Raw genomic sequence first — 26955 nt, forward strand, 5'->3', positions numbered from 1 at the left:
CTCACATTTTTGACATACTTTATTATTGAGCTTTCTCACAATGTCACTGAAACTGTGTCTACAGATTTGCTCAGAGTCTACATAGTGTGAGGAGGCACTTGAAGGCAGGGTCTGGGTAGCTCATTTAGATCTCTATTCTCCATGTCACTCCTCTGTGAACATTTAACAATCCTGGCCCTGTTTATCTGGTTGGTCATCCCAAACACTTTAAAAATTCTAGAAACTCCTTGGATGTACCAGGCTGTTCTCTTGGCCTAAACGTTCTGTTTTTGTCTACTTGGCCAAATCTTTTCCAACACCATCCTCCCTGATGCTCTGATAACACTGTGTAGTCACAGGTCTTTGTACTCATCTACACATTGTACTCATTTACAAGCACTGTTTACATATTTGTCTCCATCACTAAACTACCTCCTGTGCCATCTCAGTGCCTGCCACACTGTATATCTTCTCTAGCTATTGTTTGGATGAACCAGTGGCTATAATTCTACAAATGGCATGAAGGTGTCCCATACATCACCATGTGGGCTTTGGCATCTAAGAGAAAGCAGGTGGAAATGGAAAGGGAAGGGACCAGGAGAGAGTGAAATTCTACCCACAACTGACAAGACTGCTGTGGCCCAACTGTAACTGAACAGAAGCCATTCACCCACCTTTCCTTTGTTGAAAGCAGAATTATCTGCTTTCTTTATCCTCTTGGGGATTTCTTCGTTATACTCAAACTGAAGCTTGTCATTACATGATTTATTTTCAGGTCTGTCTTCTAGAATGTTGTCTGAAAATAAGTTGGCAGGCTTCAGCAAACAAGAACCAAATGTTTCACTTGAGAGCTTTGTCTACATCATTACAAGGATATCCAGACACTTGTGCTTATCTACTAAGACTGAGGCTCTGGCTACATTTTGCCAAAACGATGGCTTGGAGTATAATTTTTAAAATTTGTTAAATTTGGTCAATGATGTATTTATTTTTAATTGAATTGCTTACCAGTAGTTTTGGTACCATATAGACATAATCTAAATGAGAAGGCTCAAGTCCATACAGATCACTGGGACTGTACAAACCTTATGTTAGACACCCTTGTGTCAGAAGCCTCAGCACACAAGTTTGGAGAGGACTTAGTAGTAGAAGCACTTTTAGATTGTGCATACAGGAGTTAATCACTCTCATTTTAAAATGAAGCTATTAGCATCTTTTACTTCTAGAAATGTCAAACCCTGGGAAAAAAGATACTGTTATTTGCAATGCAGTTTTCACAATTCTACTTAATTAAAAAGTAGAGTTTTCATAATTGTTTATGAATTTAATAAGCAAAACCTTGATGATAGAAATTAAAATATACCTAGGAATATCTAAAGCATGACAAATAATCTTACACTTTGCTCTTCTTCTGGTATTTCTATTCAAAATGACTTTAAAGCTGTTAGAAGCACATCACAGTTATGCTCTTTTATTTTTTTAAATTTACTTTTTAAAAAGATTTTATTTATTTATTCATGAGAGACAGAGAGAGAGAGACAGAGACAGAGAGACAGAGAGAGAGAGAGGCAGAGACATAGAGGAAGAAGCAAGCTCCTGGTGAGAAGCCCAATACAGAACTTGATCCCAGGACCCCGGGATCACGACCTGAGCCAAAGACAGAAGCTCAACCACTGACCCACCCAGGTGCCCCACAGTTATGCTCTTTTAAAATGAAAAACAAGAAAGCTCTCATTTCTCACCCAAGGTTCACTAACTCACCAGACCATAAATGCTTACACCAAAATATCCTTATACCAAACAAGGGCCAAGCAGGCTGTCAAGAAGTAAACAAGATCAATTACTTCATTACATTTTTACTCATGTAAGTATCACGATTTCATGCTAATCAGGGCTAAGAACCTGAACACGGAATGTCCACATTCATGCAGTTAAAATGCCCAGTTTAAACGGCTTTACCTTCCTGACTGTTAGGAGCAGGAGAAGCAGTAAGGACATCTGCTATAGAAAAACAGAATCAGAAAGAGGATAAAAGTAAGGAAAATTAAGACAAAAGCCAGATAAATTAAATTAAGGTATGAAGCAAAGCATAAATAACAATTGCTTAGATTGTGAGATAAATGAAACAAGAAATCCTCTATTGATTTAATATTTTGACTATTAGAGAGGCCAGGCCTAGCAATAAAAGAAATGCAAACATTGTTAATGTTAATCATGCTGCCATATTCACATTACATATTTTCAGTTACTGACTGTCATAACATTCCAGTAATGCATTATGTTAAATGGATAGAAATCGACTGAATTGTTAGAATCATGCAGTCACTGTCCTAGAACGTCTATGTTAAGTTGCAAATTCAAATCTATACTCTTTACTGCCTTTTCAAAGCTGGTCAAGATAAACAGCAAGGCTGGAAGAAAATTAATTTATATTTATTTAATGGAATTTAATAAAATAAATATTCATGAAGGACTTCTTAGCCAAAAGGCAGAGTAGGAATTCCTGAAACACATGGGCCTCATCTGCAACTTCCTTTAGATCTTCTGGAATTAACTGTGTGCTTAGGAATCGTCACATTTTTTATAGCCCAAAGGGGCTGTAAACTAATTCTCTCACTTTATAGACATGAAACTGAGGACCAGAGCTGTCACAGAGATAAACTGGCCACCCAGATTCTACAGATGAGCCCTTCCCCTGGGACGTCTGTGAGGGCCTCAGAAGGCCAGCCACCCTCCTGCAACCGTATGCAGAACTTTGAGAGCATGCCTAGTTCCCCGAGGGTGACAGGTCACAGCTTCTACATCTCCTCAAAAGGACTCATCATTACAAGAAGCTGAGAAATCTCTGAGGTCCCCAATGAAGCTCCAAATCATTCTACACAGAGCAGGCAGATTTCCATTCCCTTCTTATCTTAGTCAGAGGGTGTGAAGACGGTAGAGGGATCTGCACAGAGGTGCGTGAGGGAGGCACCACAGAAACCACACCAAGCCTGCAAGATTGACAGGGCATTTAACAGTAGCATGAGGTAGCCCCAACACAACCAGCTGAAACAAGTTATGGCAAAACTACAAGGCCTGTTTGGGAATCAGCCAGTCAGAGGAATCTGTCAATGAAATGGGAAATACCCATGTGGTGGCAGTGGCCTTCAGCTGTCATAGATCTTAGGTGTTAGTGCTAGAAGAAGGAGAACACCAGTCAACACTGAACAGAATCTTTTCATTACACATCTGAGGGTCATAAGGCCTAGAGTGGAGACAGGATATTGACCCGACATCTCATAGTTTATTGAAGCAGGACGTAATGAGGCCCCCTTTCCATGCGTACCCCCATCCAGCAAGGCAGGTTTTAAAAAAGCATGCAACTATCTTAGAAATTCAGCAGGGTACTTTGGGTTTACTCTCCTAACTGAAATAAATAAATATCTGATCATTTTGTTATTTGCATATCAAAAACTCCTATAATAATACTACTAATAATTAAGAAAAGCCCCTTCTTCCTGGGCTCAAAAGTACAGAAGAAACACAGGAGTAATTTATGATAGAGTGAATTTATCTTCCAGCGAACTAACTTCTCACAGAGGCAAATGACATCTGGATTGGTTGAGTTCTTAAGTGTGGTTTTGTTTCTTATTTGAATAAATTTGTTCCTCTGAGACAGCATCACCATAATTATAATAGGGATCCATGGGGAAGATTAAGTCAATATAAGAATACTCATATTCCCACAAGTTTTCAGGAATAGGATTCAAGAAATTATCTTGACTTCTTTTCATTTTCCCCCCTTTTTTCCCCATTAGAGATTATGGCCCTCACATTATCTGATGGATTTCAGGTCAAGTAAATTTGGCTTTTAGTTGATGGCATGGAGCAATAAACTATTACTAAGGGCAAATATTAAATAGACATAGATTAGTATCATATTTAGGAGGCAAAAGGAGACTGGGCTGTAAGTGCTGGCCCTGATGGAAGCTCATGGAACTGGACATAACTTGGGGGCAATCCTGGAGCATGAGCAGCAGATATTTGGAGGAGGGTAGCTTGGCTGTCTTCATGCCAATGGTAAATGGTTGCTGGTCTGGGCATATCTACATATTAGCAAAACAATGATCCTACATAGAAATAATATATTCTACACATGTAATGTTATTTGTGTAAATAGAAATTTTGGCAATTTTTTATTACACTACTTTTCAAAAGTTACTGAAACAGTTTACCATCAGCAATGGTACCTAGAAAACATTTTGCAATCTATAACCAATTTAGTACAAACGAACACACCTGAAATCTAATTCTCATGTAAGAGGGATCCTTCACCTATAATTTGTAGATAACTTCATTCATGTGACTTTTTTGTATTAGGCCATTAGCCATCAACCATATTTTGTCCCTTTGAAGGAGCCAGACAGAAACACCTTGTTGATTTAGTGATGTGAGAACCGAGGAGAGGGGGAAGTGAAATGCTGCTCTTTTAAAAAATTTTTTCTATATTTCTTACAAAAAAACATATGTGAAGGTGGTGAGGAGGAGCAGAGAGCACAGAACCGCGATGCTGCCCCCTGCAGGTGGTGAGGAGTGAGAAGAGCCAGCAGCCACAATGACTGCCAAGAGCATTAGCTGCCTCAGAAACTGCAAGGGTGAGAATGGGGTCTCTCTGCTGCAATTCCACCTTTTCCTCCAGAAACCTCAGGAATAACCCCTGTGTTGCTTCCCACACCCTCCTTTTCTCTCTTTGAAAGTTGGCTGTAGTGGCTAACAGAATCCCCTTCCTTGCTTGGTCCTCCTCACTAAGCAATGGGATTCAGGAACTCCTGGACAGTGATTACAATAATCTGCATGGTTGGCCTGTGAAGTGCCAGACTCATTTGTGTGTGTGTGGGGGGGGGGGGGGGGGAGAAGACACAAAAAAACCACAACAGAAAATCATCCAGGCATTTCCCTGCACACAGCATAGGGTTGTGTTTATCTTACCATCAGACAGGGATTCATAGTCATAATCATATTCGTCCTCTTCATCTTCCTCTTCCTCGTTATTAGCAGGTGGAGGGTTGACATTTCCCCCATTATAAGCCTGAGCTTGCATGGATGCTAACTGATGAGCCTGGAAGATATCAGTAATTAAAAATTGCATATGCTAAGCTACTGAAGTTTCATTTATAGCCTTCAAAGTGACCACCTAAAAAGTGGCTTAACTTATTTTGATTCATTTGAGAGAGAAAATAAAAATCTAGATTCGCTGAGTGAAGTAAGTCAGTTGGAGAAGGACAAACATTATATGTTCTCATTCATTTGGGGAATATAAATAATAGTGGAAGGGAACAGAAGGGAAGGGAGAAGACATGTGTGGGAAATATCAGAAAGGGAGACAGAACGTAAAGACTCCTAACTCTGGGAAACGAACTAGGGGTGGTAGAAGGGGAGGAGGGCGGGGGGTGGGGGTGAATGGGTGATGGGCACTGGGGGTTATTCTGTATGTTGGTAAATTGAACACCAATAAAAAATAAATTTAAAAAAAAGGAAAAAATCTAGATTCATCTAAAGTTCAGTATCAATACTTGGGAGAATGTTATCCCTATAAAAATAATCCAGGAGCCTTAAACAACAATCACAGGGAATCTGTATGTAGTGCCCAGCCACCCGAGTTCCCTGGGGCAAGCCCTACAGAACAAACCTTGGTGCTTGGGAGAACAACCATCACTCCCAAATGATGAAGTGAATCAGGCTATCTAAAAGCTTTTGGCAAGAAAAGGGTTGGAATCCTTATGGACAATGAGACTGAGTGGTTGTTTAAATAAAGTTTTTCAGCAGACTTTATCTGAATCATCAATCAGATTAATCAACTAGGCTCAGAAACTTCTGGAAATCTGATGGGTGCTATGAGGGAGATCATGTGCCTCTACATTTGACTAGAATTACGGCGAGGTGATAACACAGGACACAGGGCTAATAGAGGTCTGGGAACTTAGCATAGGAAATAAGCAGAAATGTGGGGATCCCTGGGTGGCTCAGCGGTTTAGAGCCTGCCTTTGGCCCAGGGCCTGATCCTGGAGACCAGGGATCGAGTCCCACATCAGGCTCCCTGCATGGAGCCTGCAGCCTGTTTCTCCCTCTGCCTGTGTCTCTGCCTCTCTCTCTCTCTCTCTCTCTCTCTCTCTCTGTGTCTCTCAGGAATAAATAAATAAAATCTTTAAAAAAAAAAAAGGATAAGCAGAAATGTAAGAAAAGTTTCTTGCATGAATTAAAAACAAGAAACAAACCTAAAATCCAACAATAGAAGAATGGGGCAATAAAATATGGTATGTCTGCTTGAAAAAAAATAAGACTTCAAGATTCTTGACCTACTGTGGTGCATAAATCCCTTAAGCAGTCTGGTGAGATAGGATCCTTTCTCAGAATGTTTTTTATTTTATTTTATTATTATTCTTTTTTAAAATAGGCTCCACACCCAGCACGGACCTCAGTGTGGGGCTTGAACTAACTCAAGACCCTGGGATTGAGATCTGTCTGAGCTGAGATGAAGAGCTGGACTCTCAACTGACTGAGCCACCCAGGCACTCCGACATTTTAAATGCATAAAACAAAGTACAAAAGATTACAAAAAATGTTGAATACAGTTATCAAATATTAAAAGAAAAAATTGTGGTGCTATAGGAATATGTTTATTAACACAAACAAAAATGTATAAGGGGTAGTTCAAGTGATATTTTTGAAATAGTGATCGGCATAAATTATTCCTGGAGGTATTGGAAACAACTGTGATGTAACAGACAAAAACTATAATTTCTATTGCTGATGAAGATCCAAATACTGCCAGTGTTACTGTGGTTTATTATTGGAGGAAATGCTAAATTTTAGCTGGAGGTCAGTGAAAATGGAGGGGTAATTTTTTTTTCATCTATATCATGCACCCTTGAATTCTCTCTGTGGGTATATTATTAATATTAAGAACCCCTATAATATAGGTTGTATTTGATGTCAGAATTATGGATGTTTTATTTTATTTATTTTATTTATTTTATTTTTTTAAAGATTTATTTATTTATTTATTCATGAGAGACACACAGAGAAAGAGAGGCAGCGACACAGGCAGAGGGAGAAGCAGCTAAACCGCTGCGCCACCCAGGGATCCCTATTTCCTAAATTTTCTATGTGGTTATATTACTTTTATAATTAAAATGTGTACCTAAGGAAGACATAATTTAGGCTGTGTCTTTATCCACATAAAATATTTTACAATACAGTCCACTTGAGACAACTGAACATTGTCTAGGCTGGGATTTCTCAAAGTGGGTTTTATGGAACACTAGCTCCATGGGTGTTGATAGCTAGTAGGTGAAAACTGACCATTACAGTAACCACAAAACACAATGGAAGGTTGGGAACAGCACTTAAACAAACTGAAACATTCCTGCTATGGGGTTTCACATAGTCTTCATTTAATATGCTAAAGGGTATGGTGATTCTTCAAAGATCTCCAGTACAGCATTTCCCACACTTTTTTATATTTTATTTTATTTTATTTTATTTTATTTTATTATTTTATTTTATTTTATTTTATTTTATTTTATTTTATTTTATTTTATTTTATTTTATAAGATTTTATTTATTTACTCATGAGAAACAGAGAGACAGAGAGGCAGAGACACAGGCGGAGGGAGAAGCAGGCTCCATGCAGGGAGCCTGACATGGGACTCGATCCTGGGTCTCCAGGATCAGGCCCTGGGCTGAAGGCAGTGCTAAACCGCTGAGCCACCCGGGCTGCCCTCTCACGCTTTTTTAACCAGGGATTGCCCCCCCCATTGCCCCCCCCCCCCGCCCCGCTTTTCTCAGCATGTTTCATAGCATTAGTGTTCTTTAAACTTTGGGAAATCTGCTCTAGGTTAAAGGAAGCCACAACAGCAAGTCTATTTGTCATGGATAAGAGAAGGGCTGTGACACAGCCAGCATTCAAGGTAGAGCCAAGGGCTGGGAATGATGATGCAAGGAGCCTGGTAGACCCACTGGCAGAAAAGTGTGGGAACCGTATGATGGGAGAGGTTCCATGCAAAGATTCGGGGACTGGCAATGTCAGAAAGCAGCATGCCAAGGTCCCTTAAACTCCCAAACACTTCCAGCAGTGTAGAAGTATGGAGAGGTGGCCAAAAGGATAACCAGGAGCTGACATCCTTATTCTTTGCAATATCCTACTTTGAGGCAGAAAGATAGCATCCTAGCCCTTGAATAAAAGTAATTCAGACATAGGTCAGGGGTTTGGAGCTGGGGGTCAGATGAGGAGACTGGCTCAGATGGGTCTAGGAAGGGCCATGTCTTGCTCTGCTCTGTTCCACTGGCACCTTGCATAGTCCCTGTCATCTCACATGCATTGTTTGTGTCTAGCAGGTTGAAGTGCTGGAGACCATGGAGAAAACTAGAGATCTGATGTGGTGTAGTTAGGGAGACTCAGTAAGAGCCTCAGCATGAGTCTGAGGCAGATGGAAGGCTTCAGAAATCCCCCTGGCTCTGAGGCAACCCACCCTTGCTGAGGGTGAGTTCCTGGTATGGCAATGACCCAGGTAGGTGAGGGGTTGGGTCTGAACATAGGAGCTTTAGGCATTCACTCACCCAGCTTGTGTGAGCTCAGATCACCAGATCTAAAGCCACAATCTGCCAGATGACTGAAAGACCTTGCAGGTATGATTGTTGGTATGGGAGGCTGGAAGTGGTCTTAAAAACTAGAAGTGGGATTATACTGTCCCATTTTTCCAAAAAGAGGAAGAGCTAAATTGTGAAAATTATATAGTGGGGAGCATCAAGGTGATACCTGACAAAGTTTCAGAATGGGTTATTAATTAGTTGGTGTGAGAACACGAAAAATAAAGAGGTGATTAGCAAGAGTTAGTATGGGCTTACTAATAATACATCTCCAGAACACTAAACTCTTTAGACTTTTTGGATAAGGTAACTCACTTTGTGGGAAATAAGAGATAAGTAGTATTTCCAAACTTCCAGGGTGATAAGAATTCTTTATTTTATTTTTTAATTTTTTTTAATTTTTATTTATTTATGATAGTCACACACACACACAGAGAGAGAGAGAGAGAGAGAGAGAAGCAGAGACACAGGCAGAGGGAGAAGCAGGCTCCATGCACCGGGAGCCCGACGTGGGATTCGATCCCGGGTCTCCAGGATCGCGCCCTGGGCCAAAGGCAGGCGCCAAACCGCTGCGCCACCCAGGGATCCCAAATTCTTTTAAAATAAACAGATTACCCAGCTTTCCTCGTGGAAATTCTGATTTAGTTGGGCAGATATGGGACCTAAGAATCTATGTTTTTAATAGTGTTCCAGTGATTACCAATGCATTCTGACTTCTTTTTTTTTAAAGATTTTATTAATTTTAGAGACACAGAGAGAGTGTGTGTGAGTGAGGGGGAGGAGCAGGGAGAGAAGGACAAGCAGACTCCACGCTGAGCACGGAGTCCAATGTGCAGCTAAATCTCATGACACTGAGATCATGCCCTGAACTGAAACCAACAGTTGGATGCTTAACTGACTGAGCCACCCAGGAACCTCTGTATTCTGACTTCTATGTTGCCTTTGAAAGAGTCTTTCCTAAAGACCTGAATCTGAATCCTAGCTCTGCTACTATGAGCTGGGTGGCTTTGAGAAAGTCACATAAATGGCTAGGCCTCAGTCTTCTATTCTACAAATAAAGAAGCTAAAGCAGATTCTGGAGAAATGTGGGCTGCAGGAGAGGAGAGCACTAGACAGGAGTGATAATCACCTAAACTCCAGGAAGGTTCTTTAAGAAGGACCACAGGCTAGGCTCTCTGCTTGCTGATCTGGCTCAAGGGCAACTTGGAATGAAGGCACAATAAGAAAAACTGCTAATAAATACACTGGATATCAGAAGTCAAAATTCACAAAGAACCTTTTATGAATGGTATACCAGAACCAAGAGGGACAAATTTAACAGAGATGAATGCGAGGCTCCTGCCCGTGAAAGATTAAAATTTACTGTAAACTTGAAAAAGTGGGGAGACTAGCCAAAGAGCAGTCCCTGTGAAAATAACTGAACTCTTTTTTGTTTTCCACAAACTCAACATGAACCCAATGTGAGCTGAAGAATTTTAAAAGCGAGAATAGTTCTAGGCTGTATTAACTAAGGCATAAAGTCTAAGTTAAGAGAGGTGATGGCTTTGCTGCCCTCCTTGTGCTATCAGACCCTATATGGAGTATTGACTTGTTCTGGAAATTACACCTTAAGATCGGCAAATTCAAGAAGATCCACAAATTAAAGAATATCCAAAACATCCTTAAAGGAAAGTAAAAGAGTCTGAGCAGCCATATCCTGTGAGAAACAGTTGACACAAGAATGTTCAGTTTGGAGAAGAGAAAAGCTGGTGGGAGACACATGCTAGCTCTCTAGATATGGAATTGGTCTGTGCAGCTGCAGAGCGAAGAAGTAGCGCCAAAGAGAAGGAGGAACAGGCAGGAAGATTTGGGCTCAACATAAAGAAGACTTCTGAAGTAGCATGATATATTCATTTGTGAATTGGAGGCCGCATAAGTAACTGCAAATGCCTGCAAAGAACGGGAAAGGCAACAAGCTACAACATTCCAACACATCTAGAAGACCACAGAGGTATACACAGGACAGCTGTGTCTGCCTGGCAGTCAGGAGTGGGCAGTAGTTGTTGAGTAAAGAAAACAAGTATAGAAGAAACAGCACCCCATGGTAGGTAGTCAGTTACTGATACAGCCTTTGTGGACGGCCAGGCCTTAGGGAAAACATGCTAATATTTTAGTTAAAATGACTTCCTAACAAAATCCATCAGCATAGATCTTGTGGTCTCTGGAATCCAAACAGATGCCAGGATTTCTGGAGCAGCTTTGAAGTCCAAAACTGGACACAGGCAGACCCAGCAGAGGGATCAAACTGGTGGTCCTCATGGCTGACTTCCCCTCCAGACCAGTCTGGTTTGGCTGGTGCAGTGTTTTAAAAAGAATTTAGTTAAAGCTGTTTATTTACAAGGGCATGAGTGCCCCACTCCTGTCCTGACTGCTTCCAGCTGTCATACACCAAGGTGGCCCCTCACATTTATGTTTCTGCTTGACCCCTGAAGGTGGCCAGTTTTGCAACTCTTGGCCAAGAGCCACGTGTAATCTTCAAACTGTGTACCTCCAGCTACTTCTAAGACTTCCAGGGATGTGTGGCTTCATATATTTTTAATGGAATCTGTTTCTAGAGTCAAGATTTTCAAACTCTATGTGTACTCTTTAAAAAATAGGACTGCCTGAGAACAAGCTCACGGCTGGCTGGTTCTCTCTTCCCCACACTTTTGTCATAATTGTTCTTCTCTTGTTTAACGAAAGTGTAACTCTTGCTTACCAGTAAAAAAATCTGTGATGTGGGCAGCCCAGGTGGCTCAGCAGTTTAGCGCTGCGTTTAGCCCAGGGTGTGATCCTGGAGACCCGGGATCAAGTCCCACATCAGGCCCCCTGCATGGAGCCTGCTTCTCTCTCTGCCTGTGTCTCTGCCTCTCTCTGTCTGTGTGTGTCTCTCGTGAATAAATAAAATCTTTAAAAGAAAAAAAAAATCTGTGATGCATAAGATGAGGTGGAAACTACCCGAGGTAGCAAAGGGTCATTTGAGAATGCAGAGCTGAGCTCCTGAGAGTCTAGAAAAAGTACTGAGGGGAGCATCTTATTTCATACAGGCAACAAGTAAATTCAAGGTTCCATGCCTTTGTCTGTCTGTCTATCTATCCCTGTCTATATCTCTGTCTCTCTCTGTCTTCCCTCCCTTTCCTTCCTTTTGTCTGTCCATCCATGCATCTTAGAATTAATATTCAAAAGTCATATGGTCATTATAGGGATGATAATACAATGCTTAACTGAATTAAAAAAAATAAAATCAGACTCTTTTTGACCAAACATATTCTAGCTGACTGGGCTGATTTCTTTGACAATGATGATTGTTTTGTACATTATTATTGGTATATAATTTATTTTATCTATATTTATACATAAGGAATATTATGTTTGAAAATCTATCCTTTGTAACTAAACTTGTGATAAAAATTTTAATGTCAACTTAAATATGTATAAAAGAGGGAAAAACGTGAGAAATACAGTTTTTCAAAAAAATTTTAAGAGATATTTGAGCAAAAAAAGTTCAATGACCATAGTTCTAGAGGATCCATGGTAATCCTAAGCCACTCCATTTAGGACAAACATGATCAGTAGGAATCTGCTGGCTGGATTGGTTTGGGGCCCTTTCTGTAAATATTATTTTTTCTGTTCAGAAGGGTAAGTCTAAAGATAATGGAGCCTCTGACCTCACCTTCCTCCCCACCCCTGTGGACATCTGAAGTAATTGGGCATTTGGTGAATCATTGAATTTTTTAGCTGATATAATGTAAACCCCTAACTCAGCCTGGACTTTGGGCAGCCTGGAGTCCCACTACAGGTGGGGTGGACAATCTGGGAACTCCCAGCAGACGACAAGATTCTTTAAGGACCTCTCAGGGAAGTAGTAATGTTCTAAATGGCAAGAAATACTGGAAATAGAGACTGAGAAGTGGAACAATAAAATGTTTACAGAGTGGTCTGCAATTCTGACAGGGGTCCCATGATTCACTTTGGGAAAGATTTTGTGAGATGGTAGTGTCAGAAGGGTCCTATGAAGCTAGCTAGTTACCTTAGCATTCTCATTTTACAGAGAAAGAAATGGAGGCCTAGAAAGATTGACTGGCTCATGGTGACATGGCTGGTTTGTGATAGAGCCAGAGACTAGAAACTGGTATTTTAGCTCTGCACCTAATGCTCTTTCTCCTGTACCATATTATATACCACTTGACTTTAAGCTCAGGCCCTTACCTGTAAGTTCTACAAACTAGGGCTTTCAGAAGATTTGATAATTGTTCCAAATTGACTACTCAACTAGGTAGAGGACACTGGACACTTGACTCAAGTTAGACTTGAGATTTTTTATTAATGACTTTGGATAAAGGGTCTAAATTTGTTGGGCACACAGAATCCTTTTGGTGACTTCTCTGTTCTCTGGAAGCCACTGAAGCAGGATCGGAGTAGGTCCTAGAGGCTTGGAGGTGATGGCATAGACAGAAATTAAGAGCCATCGGCCATGACCTAGATTGAGCTCTAGACTATCCCAGCTGCTGGAATGGCATCAGCGTACTGAGCTTTGGGTGGCAACTCCTGGCTGTTGTTAAGTTTTGAAAGTGGTGTTTTAGGGCCAATAATAAAGACAAAGCCCTAAATAAGATAAAGAACTTTGGCAGCTGTCATTCTGTGGGATAAGTGCAACCTGGCATATAAACTCAGTGGCTCTGGACCTAAACTTTTTCATGGGTCCTTGGGCTGAAGGTTCTCTACGTAAGCAGGTTTGTGGTCTCTGTGGATAAGGCGGGTATGGGAGTGCCCTGGAGTCCACATGCCACAGTGAAACATTGTGCCACAGGGCTGGGACCACAGGGCTGCTGGGATTGTGGTTCCACTACTGATTTCAGGAGTCACAGCCCCTTGTCCAAGTGCTCTCTTTATGGGTCTCTCCCTATGGGGGGGTGGTATCTCCCTATAGGGGGCTTTATCTAAAGGGGAACATAGCAACCACTGTGGGATTGACAGCTATGAAGTCCAGGTCCAGAAACAAGAGTCACATGTTATTCCTCTCAGAGTAAATTAATAATGAGGTACATGAGAAATTAACTTCATAAAATAAAATACTAGATGAATAGGAGGACAATACTTATCAGTCTATTAAAGGGAAAGCCAAAACTCAAATTTATCATTCCAGGAAACTCAATCATCAAAAACTGATTACCCTGCAGGTCATCTGAAAGGTCAGAATAACATTGATTTCTTTGTTCTGGGCACATCGCATACCCATAGCCTTTATAATGAGAGGAGAATACCTTTTGCTTTAAGATATCCACTGGTGTCTGGTGGGCTTTTAGCTTCTTATTTTTAAGAAGCACTTTCCTCCTAAGTTGGTCAGGTGAGGGAAGCATTGGATCATCTGAGAAATCGCTCTCAAACAGGAATTTAGCCACCAGTTTTTCTCCAAACACAGTCTATGAAGAATAAAGGAAAATGCATAATCAGTGCCTTTTACCCATGCTTGAATTATTCAACTAGCTATTTCAGCTCAGTTGAATTGTTCTACAAATCCTAGGAAGAGAAAGTATGAAAGAAGTGGTGTCTTTGCTCCCTGCCAACACTTTCTTACTGGAAGGAAGGGAGGTGGTTAGAAGGGCAGGAGGAATGCTCTAGGCCATTCTCCGTGGGCGGGTGTGTGTGTGTGTGTGTGTGTGTGTGTGACCTCTAACTATTTGCAAAAATGTTCTAGGGTCTGATATCTAAAGAAGAAAAGGAGATTCATTTAGATTCTGTGGTTCATAGAATATGATCCATTCCAGGTGTGGGTAAGAAGTCAAAAAGATAGAAACCTTGAAGTAGCTAAGGAGTGGTGACAAAGATGAAAGATTATGAAGAGAATTTGCCACCATTTAGTATAAAAAACTGCACATACCCTTCTCACAAAGATTTTTTGAACACTGGCCTCCAAAGGGGAATGTGTATCCCTCAAGGAGGTGGGTCGTGGGAGTAGGCACAAGACAATCCATTGGGGTAAAGATAGAAAATATGGCAATTTCTATCTTTGGTTATTTTTTAATTTAAAAAATGGAAGCTTAATAGTGTTTCACCTATTTTTACCTCATTAATGGAATTGAGAAATGAGTACCATGATTTGGCAAGAGCAGCTAATGATAACTCCTTTCCGTCCGCATCCATGTTTCTCTGCAAGGTATCTTTAGTGGCTACGATAGCTGTTCAAATCAAATACTGATATACTAAACTAAACCTAAAGCCAGACATACAAGTTGCCAAATCATAAAAATTTCCAAAAATGAACATATTCAATCACATCACTCCCACTAAAAACTTAGGTAATAAATAATAAATTTACTGTTAAAATGTTTTGTGAGAGCAAAAGAAATTTTGTACCATTAATAAATAATAGTATAAGGATTATTCTTTACTCTTTCTATGTTATTTCCTTTCATAGTCTGTTTTTGCATGTTTTAATTAATGTATAAAATATGTTAATAAGTAGGATATATATAATGCATGAATAAGCCAATAAACATACAATAAGAATACATACTACAGTATTTTACTGACAGAGCATACAATCAAAAAAGTTGAGACCATTATTCTAAATGATGGCAAAACAAAGGCAATATACAAAGCTGATTAGTTTAGTTGGCATAAGTATTTGGGGACATTTCCCTTTGGCCATGCCATTCCCTCCCCTTGAGAACCGTATTTCCATAAGTGCCTTACTCAGTGGAGAAGGGGGAAATATGATGGAGTATTTGACCCTAAATCTGTCTGCGTTATAGTTCACCTGTATAACGAAGGGCCAAGTGTTAACACAGCAACTGTTCTGGCCAGTCTAAGCTCTTTGCCAACTTGGATCCCCATATCTGTAGAGTTAGCCACAAGATTTGCTCTGAGATATTTTTAGCTTTTCCACATACAACAGACAGGTGCCATCCTAGCATCCCTGATCTGTAGGGAGATCTGTAGCCTTGGAGAGTCAGCCCCTCCTTATCTCCTATGGCTTTCTGGAAATGGTCAGGAGACCATACATCAATGCTTCATCACTTCAGCTGGAAAGATGGATCATTCAAGAGGAAGCCCAAGCTCTCAGGGCACCCTTATTTCTTAGGTCCGAGGGACCCTAAATGTAGGTGCTTCATGGCTGAGGTTCAGCTGTGATGTGGTCCATGGTGGCTCCATGTAAAAGCAACAGTGACAAGACCGAGATACCATTCTAAGTCTTAGCTAATAGCTTACCTTGAAAATTTCTGCCATTTTTCGTTGCTGAGGCAACGAGCAGTGGTTCTCAATCGATATGATGATGGGCAGGTCAGAGTTGATGAAGGCACTGCGGTCGATGGCTTCAACCACCTCCTGCGAGAGCCCAAACAGCTCATTAAAGTCCAGATGTCTGTTCAGGGCGTCTGAAGAGGTACTTATAGCCACAGAAAGCACCTACACTGTTGTATGCAGAAGATTCTGGCCAAAATGTGTGTGTGTGTTTTTTTTTAAAGACTATTTTATTTATTTATTCAGAGAGAGAGAGAGAGAGAGAGAGAGAGGCAGAGACACAGGCAGAGGGAGAAGCAGGTCTCCATGCTGGGAGCCTGACGTGGGACTCCATCCCCGGTCGCCAGGATCATGCCCCGGGCTGCAGACAGCGCTAAACTGCTCGCCACTGGGGCTGCCCGCCAAAATGGTTTTTATCTTTTAAAATGTATTTTCAAATTAAGTAAGATGACAGGCTGTTTCTAGAAACATGCTAAACTGTTCATATTGAGTTTTGTTCACATACTTTATAAGGAACAGTTGTTAGTGTGCCAAATTTAACAAGTCAATATGTATATTGATTACATTTTAGGTAAGAGGCACAGTTTGTTACAGCATCAAAAATAATGAGGCTTAAGATACTTTCCTACTTTCAAGGAATTTATAATCAATCTATTTGGGGCAATAAGACATATATACATATATTTATGTGTGCATGTAAACACAGTTATTAAATCTCCCCCCTTCAATACTGAGTACAAAAGTTTTAAGAGAGATGAATAGGAAAATGAGCTAAAGAGAAAATGCATTTTAGCTGTTTTCCGCAGCATCTAAGACAGAAAAACTAGCATTCCATCCCAGCTCAGCCTCAGTTTAGAGAAGAATGATTTTACACAGCTAAAATCATTCTGAAAGAGGATAGTAATTGCAAATGAACTAATAAACCATTTATAATTTGAAACAAGGGATGCCTGGGTGGCTCAGTGGTTGAGCATCTGCCTTTGGCTCAGGTGGTGATCCTGGGGTCCCGGGATCGAGTCCTACATCGGGCTCCCCGTGAGGAGTCTGTTTCTACCTTTGTCTGTGTCTCTGCCTCTCTCATGAATAAATAAATAAAATCTTTATTTTTTTAAAGATTTTATTTATTTATTAGAGACAGAGAAAGAGAGAGAGAGAGAGAGGCAGAGACACAGGTAGAGAGAGAAGCAGGCTCCATGCAGGGAGCCTGATGTAGGACTCGACCCCAGGACTCCAGGATCACGCTCTGGGCTGAAGGCAGGTGCTAAACCACTGAGCCACCCAGGGATGCCCTAAATAAAATCTTAAAAAAAAAAAGAATTTGAAACAATAATCCAGTGAGACTAGTCTTCCTAGGTGACTGACCTCCTCAGGTGGAACTAATTCTCATTACTGTATAATATTAATTATTTAAGCATCTCCTAACACATGATGTTCATCTTTATCAGCAGGACACCAGGATAAATGACTTTTAATTCCTATAAGAAGAAAAAAGCCCCTACATTTTATATATCATCTTATGATGTAAAAATTGCAACAATGTTATTATAACTCATTTAAGGTAATGGTTATTAAACTCTGGTTAAATGAGTCTAATGAGAGTTCTATATCAACTCCCAGAAAAATGAACGTGTGCACATCCCACACAATTTTGGGAAGTCCACAGACTCAATATAATAATTGAGGTATATAATTTGGAACCTCAGGTATAATTTGGAAAAGCCACTCATTTAAAAGACTAATGAAGATAATGACTGTGCTCTGATTTAAGGAACGTTATGAAGCATTACCTTGAAGGGGATCTTGGTTGTTAGTGTGTGTCCGTGATAGATGATGGGCATCCCGTCATCTCCATCCCAGCAGTCCAACTCTACACTTCTACAGCCTTGCAGGAGGACCTGTGTGATCAATGAATGGATCCACCTCAGATGAGCAAATGGACACAGAGCCTCAAATTAAACCCAACACATGCTTCTACATATCAGTGTTCGGATTCAGGGCTAAAACAGAAGGGCAGATGATCTAAAATAAATCCTGCATTTTGGCCAAAGGCCACAGTGAATTAGGGGAGAGAACAGATTGTGGTGGAAAGAATGTTTACCAGAGCTGAATACTATTGGAAGGTAAAATTTGATAGCAAAACTGTATGACTATTTCCCCAGGAACTTTGGTCCCTCAAGGGGCCTACACATGGTACATCCTGAAATGAGGGAGCCAGGCTAGCACTCTAGCTGGGCAAATGGAGAGGAGGTGAAGGGGCTGATGATGCAGACCAAAGCAAATGAAGCCAATTGGCTAAACATTTGTATGAATCCAATCAGAATAAAATCTCCTCTATTTAGACCCCAATTCTGATACTAAGTTAATGCCTTTACTATGAACATATAGTGTAGAAGAAGAGTAGAAGCAAGCCAGTCATCAAGGATTTGTCTTTCTGTCTAATCTGATAACAGAGGCAAATAATCCATAAACTCCCCTCTCCCATATCCACAGCAGTCATCAGTAATCAATCACAATATATGTACCTCCTAAGCTTTCATATGTTATCTAACAGCCTCTTTAGGAAAGTGCTCCAGGAGGCACCACTGCTGAATTAGATGAGATAATACCTATTTGCTATCCTGGATGGAGAGCTGGAAGCAGAGCTCCTGACTCGTGTGCTTGGGTTGTAGGTCTATAATATTTGCTTGCAGGAACCTCTTCTTCCATAGACTCTGTGAACTATCTTAAAAGATTTCTAGTGTATTGGAAGGGTAAAGCAAACCAAAAGGCAGATATATCTGTGAATGGGCCAACTCACTGATTTAAAACTCCATATAACAGGGATCCCTGGGTGGCTCAGTGGTTAAGCGCCTGCCTTTAGCCCAGGGTGTGATCCTGGAGACCTGGGAATCGAGTCCCACGTTGGGCTCCCTGCATGGAGCCTGCTGCTCTCACTGCCTGTCTCTGCCTCTCACTCTCTCTCTCTGTATCTCTTATGAATAAATAAAATCCTTTAAAAAATTAAAAAAAAAAACTCCATATAACTATTTCCATGTGACAGTAATCCAATACTGTGGGTGAGCAGCCACTAGAGTTCTGCAACAGAACTCAGACAGTAGAATCCCTTATTTTAGTATTTTTTATGAACTCCTTTGCTAGATTCTTCCCATTGCATAGCATGTGGCACCCAGGCTTCCCAGGTGACCTGACCCATCTCCCAGATGGAACTGATTCTGTGGCCTGAACTCCCAAGGTTATCAGCTTCCTCTAGCAGCTAAAGTATCTAGAGGTATATTGCTCTGGGCTGAGAATTGTTGTGTCGTATGACAACAGAGCATGAGGATGCCTCATCTCTGTAGTAAGCCACACCAAGGAACGCTCACTGAGTGGTGCACATGAGATGGTTTTTCAGCATGAAAAGACTAAAGGTCTTTCCAAAGTCTTCATGACATTAAGACCTCCACAGAAAGCTAGAAAAAGAAAACCAGGGCTGGAAATTTCAGGGAGAACAGGGTTTTTTCTCACTTTCGATCTGTCCTGTGGAGTGAGGTGAGGAGGTGACTAGGAGGGCTGAGGGAAAGCAGAGAGTGGTGAGAAATAGGGGCGTCTGGGTGGCCCCACATCTGGGGGGTCCCTGCTCAGCAGGAAGTCTGCTTCTCCCTCTGCCTCTCATCCCACTTGTGCTCTCGCTCTCTCTCAAATAAATAAATAAATAAATACTTAAAAACACAAATTAAAATCAATAAATAAATAAAAATGGAGTGGTAAGTAATATAGTACAAGGGATCTTCACACTGGATTTAACCACCCCTCCATTTGAGGGTTCTTGTGCCTCATTCAAAGGCTGTGACAATCTGTATTTGGAGTGTCATATTAAAGAGGTAGAAAAACCTCTTGGAGGTCAAACAGGGAAGTAAGATAGAAATTAAAGCTAGGACATTGGCCCCTGCTCACTTCCCTGGGAGGACCCACTACATACACTGCATTTCTTTGCCCTAGAATTAGAACAGTGGATTTTAAACCCCTTTTTAGCCTTGGAATCCTCTGTGCAAATGGAGGGTCATATATAAAGCACAGAAGAATAGGACTTTAGCTACAGCAGGGGCAGAGGATGGGGCCTTCCCCTCTGCTGCTTGTCCCTCTCATTGTCCATAGCTGAGGTCCCTTGAGAGAACTTCTATTTTGAAAATCACTGCTCTAAGGACACATCTCCATCTCATAATAAAAGTCCTGTAGGGGCACCTGGGTGGCTCACTGGTTGAGCATTTGCCTTCAGCTCAGATTGTGATCCTGGGGTCCCTGGATCGAGTCCTGCATCAGGCTCCCTGCGAGAAGCCTGCTTCTCCCTCTGCCTGTGTCTCTGCCTCTTTCTCTGTGTCTCATGAATGAATGAATGAATGAATAAATAAATAAATAAATAAATCTTAAAAAAAATCCTTTAAAATTTAGAGTTTAAAATATAAATTCCATATTAGATAAGCTTTGGGCAGAAGTTTGACCCATACTTGAGGAATATCTGGGCTGATCTAGAGAACAAAGGAAACTTAGCTCTGCTGGGTTTGCATAAACAATGATAATTCTCATCCTTGAACATCCTCCTGCATCACCCCTTAAAACCCCATTCTTATATTCTTTGGGCCTAGCCTACCTTCTTCCTGATTAAGTCTTCGTGTAGGAGGTCAGAAAACAGGCAGCGTAGATGAGAAAGTTACAGAAAATAAAACAGAGGCAACTGACAGGCAGATCATGGAGCGTTGGTGTTTAGGTCATAAGGATGTGCTTTTTCTAGTCCAAAGACCCTTACGAGTTTCCAAGGACATTCCCATGAATTTAACTGTGTGGAGACAATGTCTACAGTCTTTGTAGATTTTTGTTCCTTAAGTGAGTTACCATAGGGAAGGACTGACTGTCTAACAAATTGCAAATGAAAATAAACAATACTTTGGGAATAACTTCATAGAAAGTTGCATTTTCTATTATGCTTTCCCACTATATTGATTTATTTAGCATTTAGTGAAATGATTAATTTTCCCATGGGAAAATCTAACTTTAGTAGGAGTAGGTCAGACTAGGAAGGATTTAAAAGCTGAGTCTCAAACAAATACTTTTTTTTTTTTTGGTGCCTAGAATAAAGGTTAAGTATAGGAGGGAGAAAGAAAACAACTGTATGTGTAGGCAGTTTTCCCACACATTATGTTTTGTCACATTTCAGACGTAATAGTTTGTATGTTCTTCGAAGGAGTTAGGGGGTCTGGGTTTTTTTACTTTGGGGGTTACATCAATAAGCTTTAGTGGAAATCACATGCCACACGAAGTTCTGTACCTGGCTATAGAGTTCTACCGATGACTCTCCTTTGAGCTGGTGGCCTGTGAGGTAGGTATTGTGTGAAGACTCAATGTAATAGTAGGAGAGAGGCAGCTGCAAATCTTTAATGTTCTCCTGTGACTCATCATTTTTGGAGGCAAAATTATCTTTATCCATCAGAAACCTAGAGGAAACACATTTTCTTAGGACTGCAGGGGGAAAACATGCTCTTAAATGATGGGCAAAAGATATTTTAAAAGTTACCTTGCAAATCCTTCAAAGGACAGTAGGCCCTGATGACACATACTAATGCTAGGCTCGAACTTCTGCAAGGGACACAAAAAGAGTGTTATTTAGGTAAAGGAAACCAAGGGGGGAAAAAACCCACCACATCATTTTTTAAAGCTGTTCTGTTTTCATCAGGAAACATCTAAACCAAATATTTGAACTAATTTAGTTATGTAGTGGTAAGACGTAGTGTTTTAGTCCCAAAGAAAACATTTATTATATGTGCGTTTATTATACAAAGTATATTTATTTAAGAGAAAAAGGGAGAGCGAAGGAAAAGGAGAAGGCTGATTCATATGAAAACAAATGGTTATCAGCGTATTCCAGGTGAACATGGGGATAAGCAGGCACCACAGAGTTGGTGAGAGGCAAAATGAGATGATTCATAGAGAGTACTTAGTGCAGTGCTCATACTCAATAATAGGAGAGTGAGCACCTGACTGTAGAATGATAATTGTACATCGTTGGCATTTCCAGTGATCAGCTGCCAGGCAGCGAATCCATGGATTCCCAATCGGTCAACAAGGGAGGTTGGAAACCTAGACTGATTCTGCTCCACGTGGTGTAGCCCTAACGAGCATCCCAGCCCATTTCCTGCCACCCTCTAGTGGAAGCCATCGTCATCATATCTTGCCTGGCTACTGGAACAGCTTCCCACTTGGTCTCTCTGGTTCCACTCCATCACCAGCACACTTCAATTCCCAATGGGGCCAGAGTGACCTCTTGAATACATAAGTGAGATCCTGTTATTCCCCTGCTCTAAAGTTTCCAATAGCTTCCCATGTCCAATGGACTAAAGCCAAACTCCTTACCATGGCCCAGAATGCCCAGATGATTCGGCCCCTGCCCATCTGTCTGGAATCATGTCTACCACTGCACCTCTGGCTCATGGGGCTCCTATCACACCAGCTTTTTTGTTGTCTCACTCCCACCTCAGTCTCAGAGCTCCCTACTCCCTGTCTGGAATGTTCTTTCCTCAGACCTTCATGTGGTTTACTAATTTAGGGCCCAGTTCCACTGTCACCTCCTCAGCGTGGCCTGTGCTTCCTCCTCTCAGCCTCCCACATCACTAAGTCCCCTTACTCTGCTTGATTTTTTTTTTTTCAGAATCTATCAATACCTGAAATTACATTCTATCTTTATTTGCTTATTGTTTGCCTCACCCACTAGGTAAAGATCAGAAGGTAATCTTATTTACTACTATATTTCCAGGTCCTGGAACAGAGCCAGGCCCCTAGTAGGAGCTAACAAATATTTGCTAAATGATCAAAGAGGCTGGAAATCTAGACTATTAATTTTATTACCTGTGCTAGAACAACAAGAAAGAATCATGTACTGATTCCTTATAATAGTCACTAGGAGAAGGCTTGTGATCTCTGTTAATTGTATGTTGGATAAGAATGCATATACTTGGCATTAAATAAAATCCTTCTGTTTCTGTCCCAGGCTTAAATGCTTTGGAAAGAAGTATAGAAACAATATGTCTAGCAGAAAACAATTAGAATAATCAGAGGCTTTCTACATACGTGCATATAAAATGGGTACAAACCTGGATGATGCTGAGGATTTCATCGTAAGTGCAGTGTTCTCCCTGGCAGTTGACTAGGAAGTCATTGAGCTGGAGTATGCCAACCCCAAAGATGCCCAAAGATGTGCTCTCGATCCCAGTGCCATTCGTCACGATACTTGCAGCAGCAATGGCATCAGAAATCTGCCTCTGGTTGTCTGACAGCTGCTGTTTACTCTTAATGAACAACCCCAAATCCGAGACGTTTCTGGTCAATAAATCTGAAACAGAACCACCCACAGAATGTGGACAAGTTAGCCAGAGCCTTTCACAAAGTTCATTTGGAGATAATGGTGTTGTGGATTAGTCTCAACACTGATCTAAACCAGCCATTAAACTCAGTGCTTATTCCTGGCTTCACATAGTTAAAGGAATAAAAAAAAATATGAATCAATGAATTAAAGAAACAAGAGAGAACTAGGTCAATGATGATGAAAGCCCGTGTTGAAAGCCCATGAGCTCAGGGTATTAAATGAGAGCTAACTGGTACATTTAGTTGGGGACTTCAGGCTGAATTTGAACTTTGGTTTTGAGAATAACTACATGTTTACTTTTAAAGACAATGAAGATGTACTCTTAAAATTATAGTTGTTTTATACTTCAAAATTATAATCATAAGCATTTGTGTGCAGTTTTCGGTGTGAAAATAAATTTTCACCTTATTTGGGTAAATATCAAGGCATAAAATTGCTGGATTGTATGATAAGAGTATATTACATTTTGTAAGAAACTGCCAAGCTCTTCCATGGTGGTTGTACCATTTTATCTTTCCACCAGTGATGCTTCAGGTGTCCCACATTGGCATGAACTTTGGTACGGCCAGTCATTTTAATTCTTGCCACTTTGGAAGAGAAGTTGGCAGTTTCCTACAGGGCTAAAGATAGGCTTACTCATATGATCCAGTAATTGCCTTCCCAGGTGTTTACCCAAAGGAGCTGAAAACTTATGTCCACACAAAACTTGCACACAAATATTTATAGTAGCTTTATCCATAACTGCTAAAACTTGGAAGGAACTGAGATGTTCTTCAAAAGGTGGATGGATAAACAAATGGTGATACATCAATGTGATGGAGTATTTTTCAGTGATAAAAAGAAATGAGCTACCAAACCATGAAAAAAACATAAGGGAACATTAAATATATATCGCTAAGAGAAAGAAGCCAATCTGAAGACTACATATGAACTGTATGATTCCAACTATACAACATTCTGGAAAAAAACAAACTAGGGAGATGGTAAAAAGGGATTCACAGTGAAGGTGGGAAGAATTAAAAGGCAGAGAATAGGGGAGTTTTTAAGAGATCAAAACTATTCTGTATGACACTGTAATGGTAGATACAGGTCATTATATTTTTGTCAAAACCCATAGCATGTACAACACAAATAGTGAATGCTAAACTATGAACTTCAGTTATAATCAATATATCAGCTCAACTGTCACAAATATACCAGGCTAATACTGCAAGATATTAATAATAGGAAAAATGCATGTGTGTGTGTGTGTGTGTGTGTGTGTGTGTGTGTAGGGTAAGGTCCACAATGATGAATTTCCTCACCTACGATACCAATAGTACCCATCCCTAAGACAACTTGAAATAATCCTCAGATTATAACTGAAAGGTCTCAAGAGGAAATATTAAATTGTTGCATAAACCTAGGTCAGGCTGAAGATCGCTGGTGTTTTCGTCTATTGTTAGGTTGGTGTAGAGCGGGGCCGACTCAGAGCCGGCCCGATTGCAGGGCACAGCGTAGATGTCAAAGAGATCCTTCAGGTCCTTGCGGCTCCTCACACTGGGCAGGGAATAGAAAACACTCAGGTTTGGTATTGTTACAAAAACGGGCCTGAGAAAGGGTACGAAGAAAGCATGCCATACCTGAATGATTTGAACAGCTCAACAAATTCAACAAAACTCATGTTACTGTCTGAAACCATGAAGCTCTGAAAACCCTTCATTCCTCCTTTGATCCTTCCATGCCAGCTGCTGCTGCTCCAAGCACTGCAACAAAGACATGGCCTTAACAGGCAAGCCAAGGCTAGAGGTGTCATTCTGCCCCAACAGATGCCCTCTGAGGAGCAATATGAGCAAAAAAGATGGATAGCAAGTCATTTAAGATTGAGGCTTTTTTCAGACTCTCTTTTCATTTCTCTCCAAATTAATCTATGTTGTGTCAGAGTAAATAAGACATATTACACAGTGAAACCACTTCATGTTTACAGCCTATGTAATAAGGCCACAAAGCTAAAATAGCCTTTTACTAATCAAAACAGTTCTTTGAAATCACAGGTCAATGGGGGGGAAAACCTTAAGTTCAATGTTTCTGAAGAAAAGTCATTTTTTTTCAAAAGTGCCCCAAAGTACTCGAGCATAACCTATGGAAAATTTTGCACATTCTTCCCTATATCCTAAATTACAGAAACACATTTAAAAAGAAAGTCCTGAACATATCAATGTCTTCTCTTTTTTCTTTCTTAACCAGTTATTAGATGAAAACAAGGAAGGACTTTTAATACTAATGGAAAATGTGAGTCACAAAAATAATTAAGAATGGAAAGCAGCCAATTCTGCCTAGAGCATATCTGCACCTGCCAAGGCTGTATATTTAATATAAAAATATCAGCCCACTTGGTCAAAAGCTCAGGCTAGCTATTTCACAACATTTTTATTTTGTATACTGGTTCTCTGATAGTATAAGAAATATTTTGATTGGTTTTTAGTCAAATCAATAAATAGGATCTTTCTTTTTTTATTTTTGTTTTTTTGTGCTGTATTTTTTTACTTCTGAAATATTTCAAACATAGAAGAAAGCATAGAGAATATTTTAATGAATAGCCAGTTTATCCTCAATCTGCTAATAGTGTTTATTCATGGAAAATTATTTTGTGTTGATATCTGAAAGTCACCTCTGTGCATGGAAGAGAATTACAAAGGATAGATTGGTAGTTGTTTGTGGGCATGGGCTGTTGATCCCCAAAGTGGTGTTGGAAACAGAGGGTGGAGGTTCAGGAAGAGGGAAAACATCTGATAAAGTGGCTTATCATTTGCATTTAAGGGAGTACATTCTCTCCCTTCCTCCCTTCCTTTCCCTTTAGGAAACTCTGTCCACTCTCTCCCCTTCTAGGTCTCAGGCTTGCTTTCTCCTCGAATAGCATTTGGGCTAATTCTTCTTTCCTTGTCTTATCTTTTGGGTTTAGCTTACTTGGTGGGCATGGACCCTGTCCTCAGGTGGGTGAGCCCTGTGACCCTGAATCTGGCATGATCTCTTTGAAAAGACTTTCCTCCCTTATTCTGTCCTTCTCTTTTCCACTCGTGAGTGATAGAAATAAAGGAAAAGCCCCTTTATCCAGGTTCTCTGGCTATTTTATTATTTACCCAGGATATTGTGTAGGCTGAAATAGAAAGAATTCTGATTCTTTGTAGCTTTCAATTTGGTCACAAACCTAAACTTGCAGAAAAGTTGCAAGAGTGGTATAAAGAATTCCCATGTACCTCTGACCCAGTTTCACCAAGCATAGAAATCTAAATGTATAAAGCATTATTTATGCTCATTATTCACATTGTGAATGATGCTTCCCTTTAAAAGATGATTTACTGTAGGATTCTTATCAGTAGCAAACTTCCTTGAGGGAGGGAAAGAGAGAGAGAGAGAGAGAGAAAGACTGTGTGTGTGTTGTGTGTCTGTGCCTCGCACACACGGGGGCACAGACACACACACACACACACACACACACACACAGGAGTGTGTAATTAACGTTTCCAAAGCCAGTGACTGCACAGACCCATTTCTTCCTACCATTCCTCTGTTTGATAAAGTAAAGAGTGACTGTTTTATCTTGGTTCTGTCTGGAACCTCTGCATTTCTAAACTTTTTTGGGGGTTGAGGGAGATCGTGTAGCATTCTAATTCCTTTGGAAGGCTTTCACCTTAATATTATTTCTTCTGAGA

At 40.5% G+C, this 26955-nt stretch overlaps 1 protein-coding gene across 6 annotated transcripts in view; it reads right to left on the bottom strand.

The window, feature by feature from the left end:
- The window catches only part of PLCE1 (phospholipase C epsilon 1), a 317588-nt gene that overhangs the window by 36098 nt on the left and 254535 nt on the right, over positions 1-26955 (bottom strand). For 3 of the 6 annotated variants that reach the window (XM_077878322.1, XM_077878325.1, XM_077878319.1), the window contains exons 12-22: positions 24886-25008; positions 24666-24802; positions 22992-23230; positions 21419-21480; positions 21173-21338; positions 17658-17765; positions 15838-15954; positions 13890-14048; positions 4948-5077; positions 1939-1980; positions 654-775 (exon numbers count right to left, since the gene is read on the bottom strand). In XM_077878322.1, coding sequence (XP_077734448.1) covers positions 654-775; positions 1939-1980; positions 4948-5077; positions 13890-14048; positions 15838-15954; positions 17658-17765; positions 21173-21338; positions 21419-21480; positions 22992-23230; positions 24666-24802; positions 24886-25008 — 1405 coding nt within the window. The remainder of the gene's footprint in view (positions 1-653; positions 776-1938; positions 1981-4947; positions 5078-13889; positions 14049-15837; positions 15955-17657; positions 17766-21172; positions 21339-21418; positions 21481-22991; positions 23231-24665; positions 24803-24885; positions 25009-26955) is intronic. The other 3 variants (XM_077878324.1, XM_077878321.1, XM_077878320.1) reach the window with 2 other exon arrangements.

The sequence above is a fragment of the Canis aureus genome, chromosome 29 (assembly GCF_053574225.1).
Source record: "Canis aureus isolate CA01 chromosome 29, VMU_Caureus_v.1.0, whole genome shotgun sequence".
NCBI classification, from domain to species: Eukaryota; Metazoa; Chordata; class Mammalia; order Carnivora; family Canidae; genus Canis; species Canis aureus.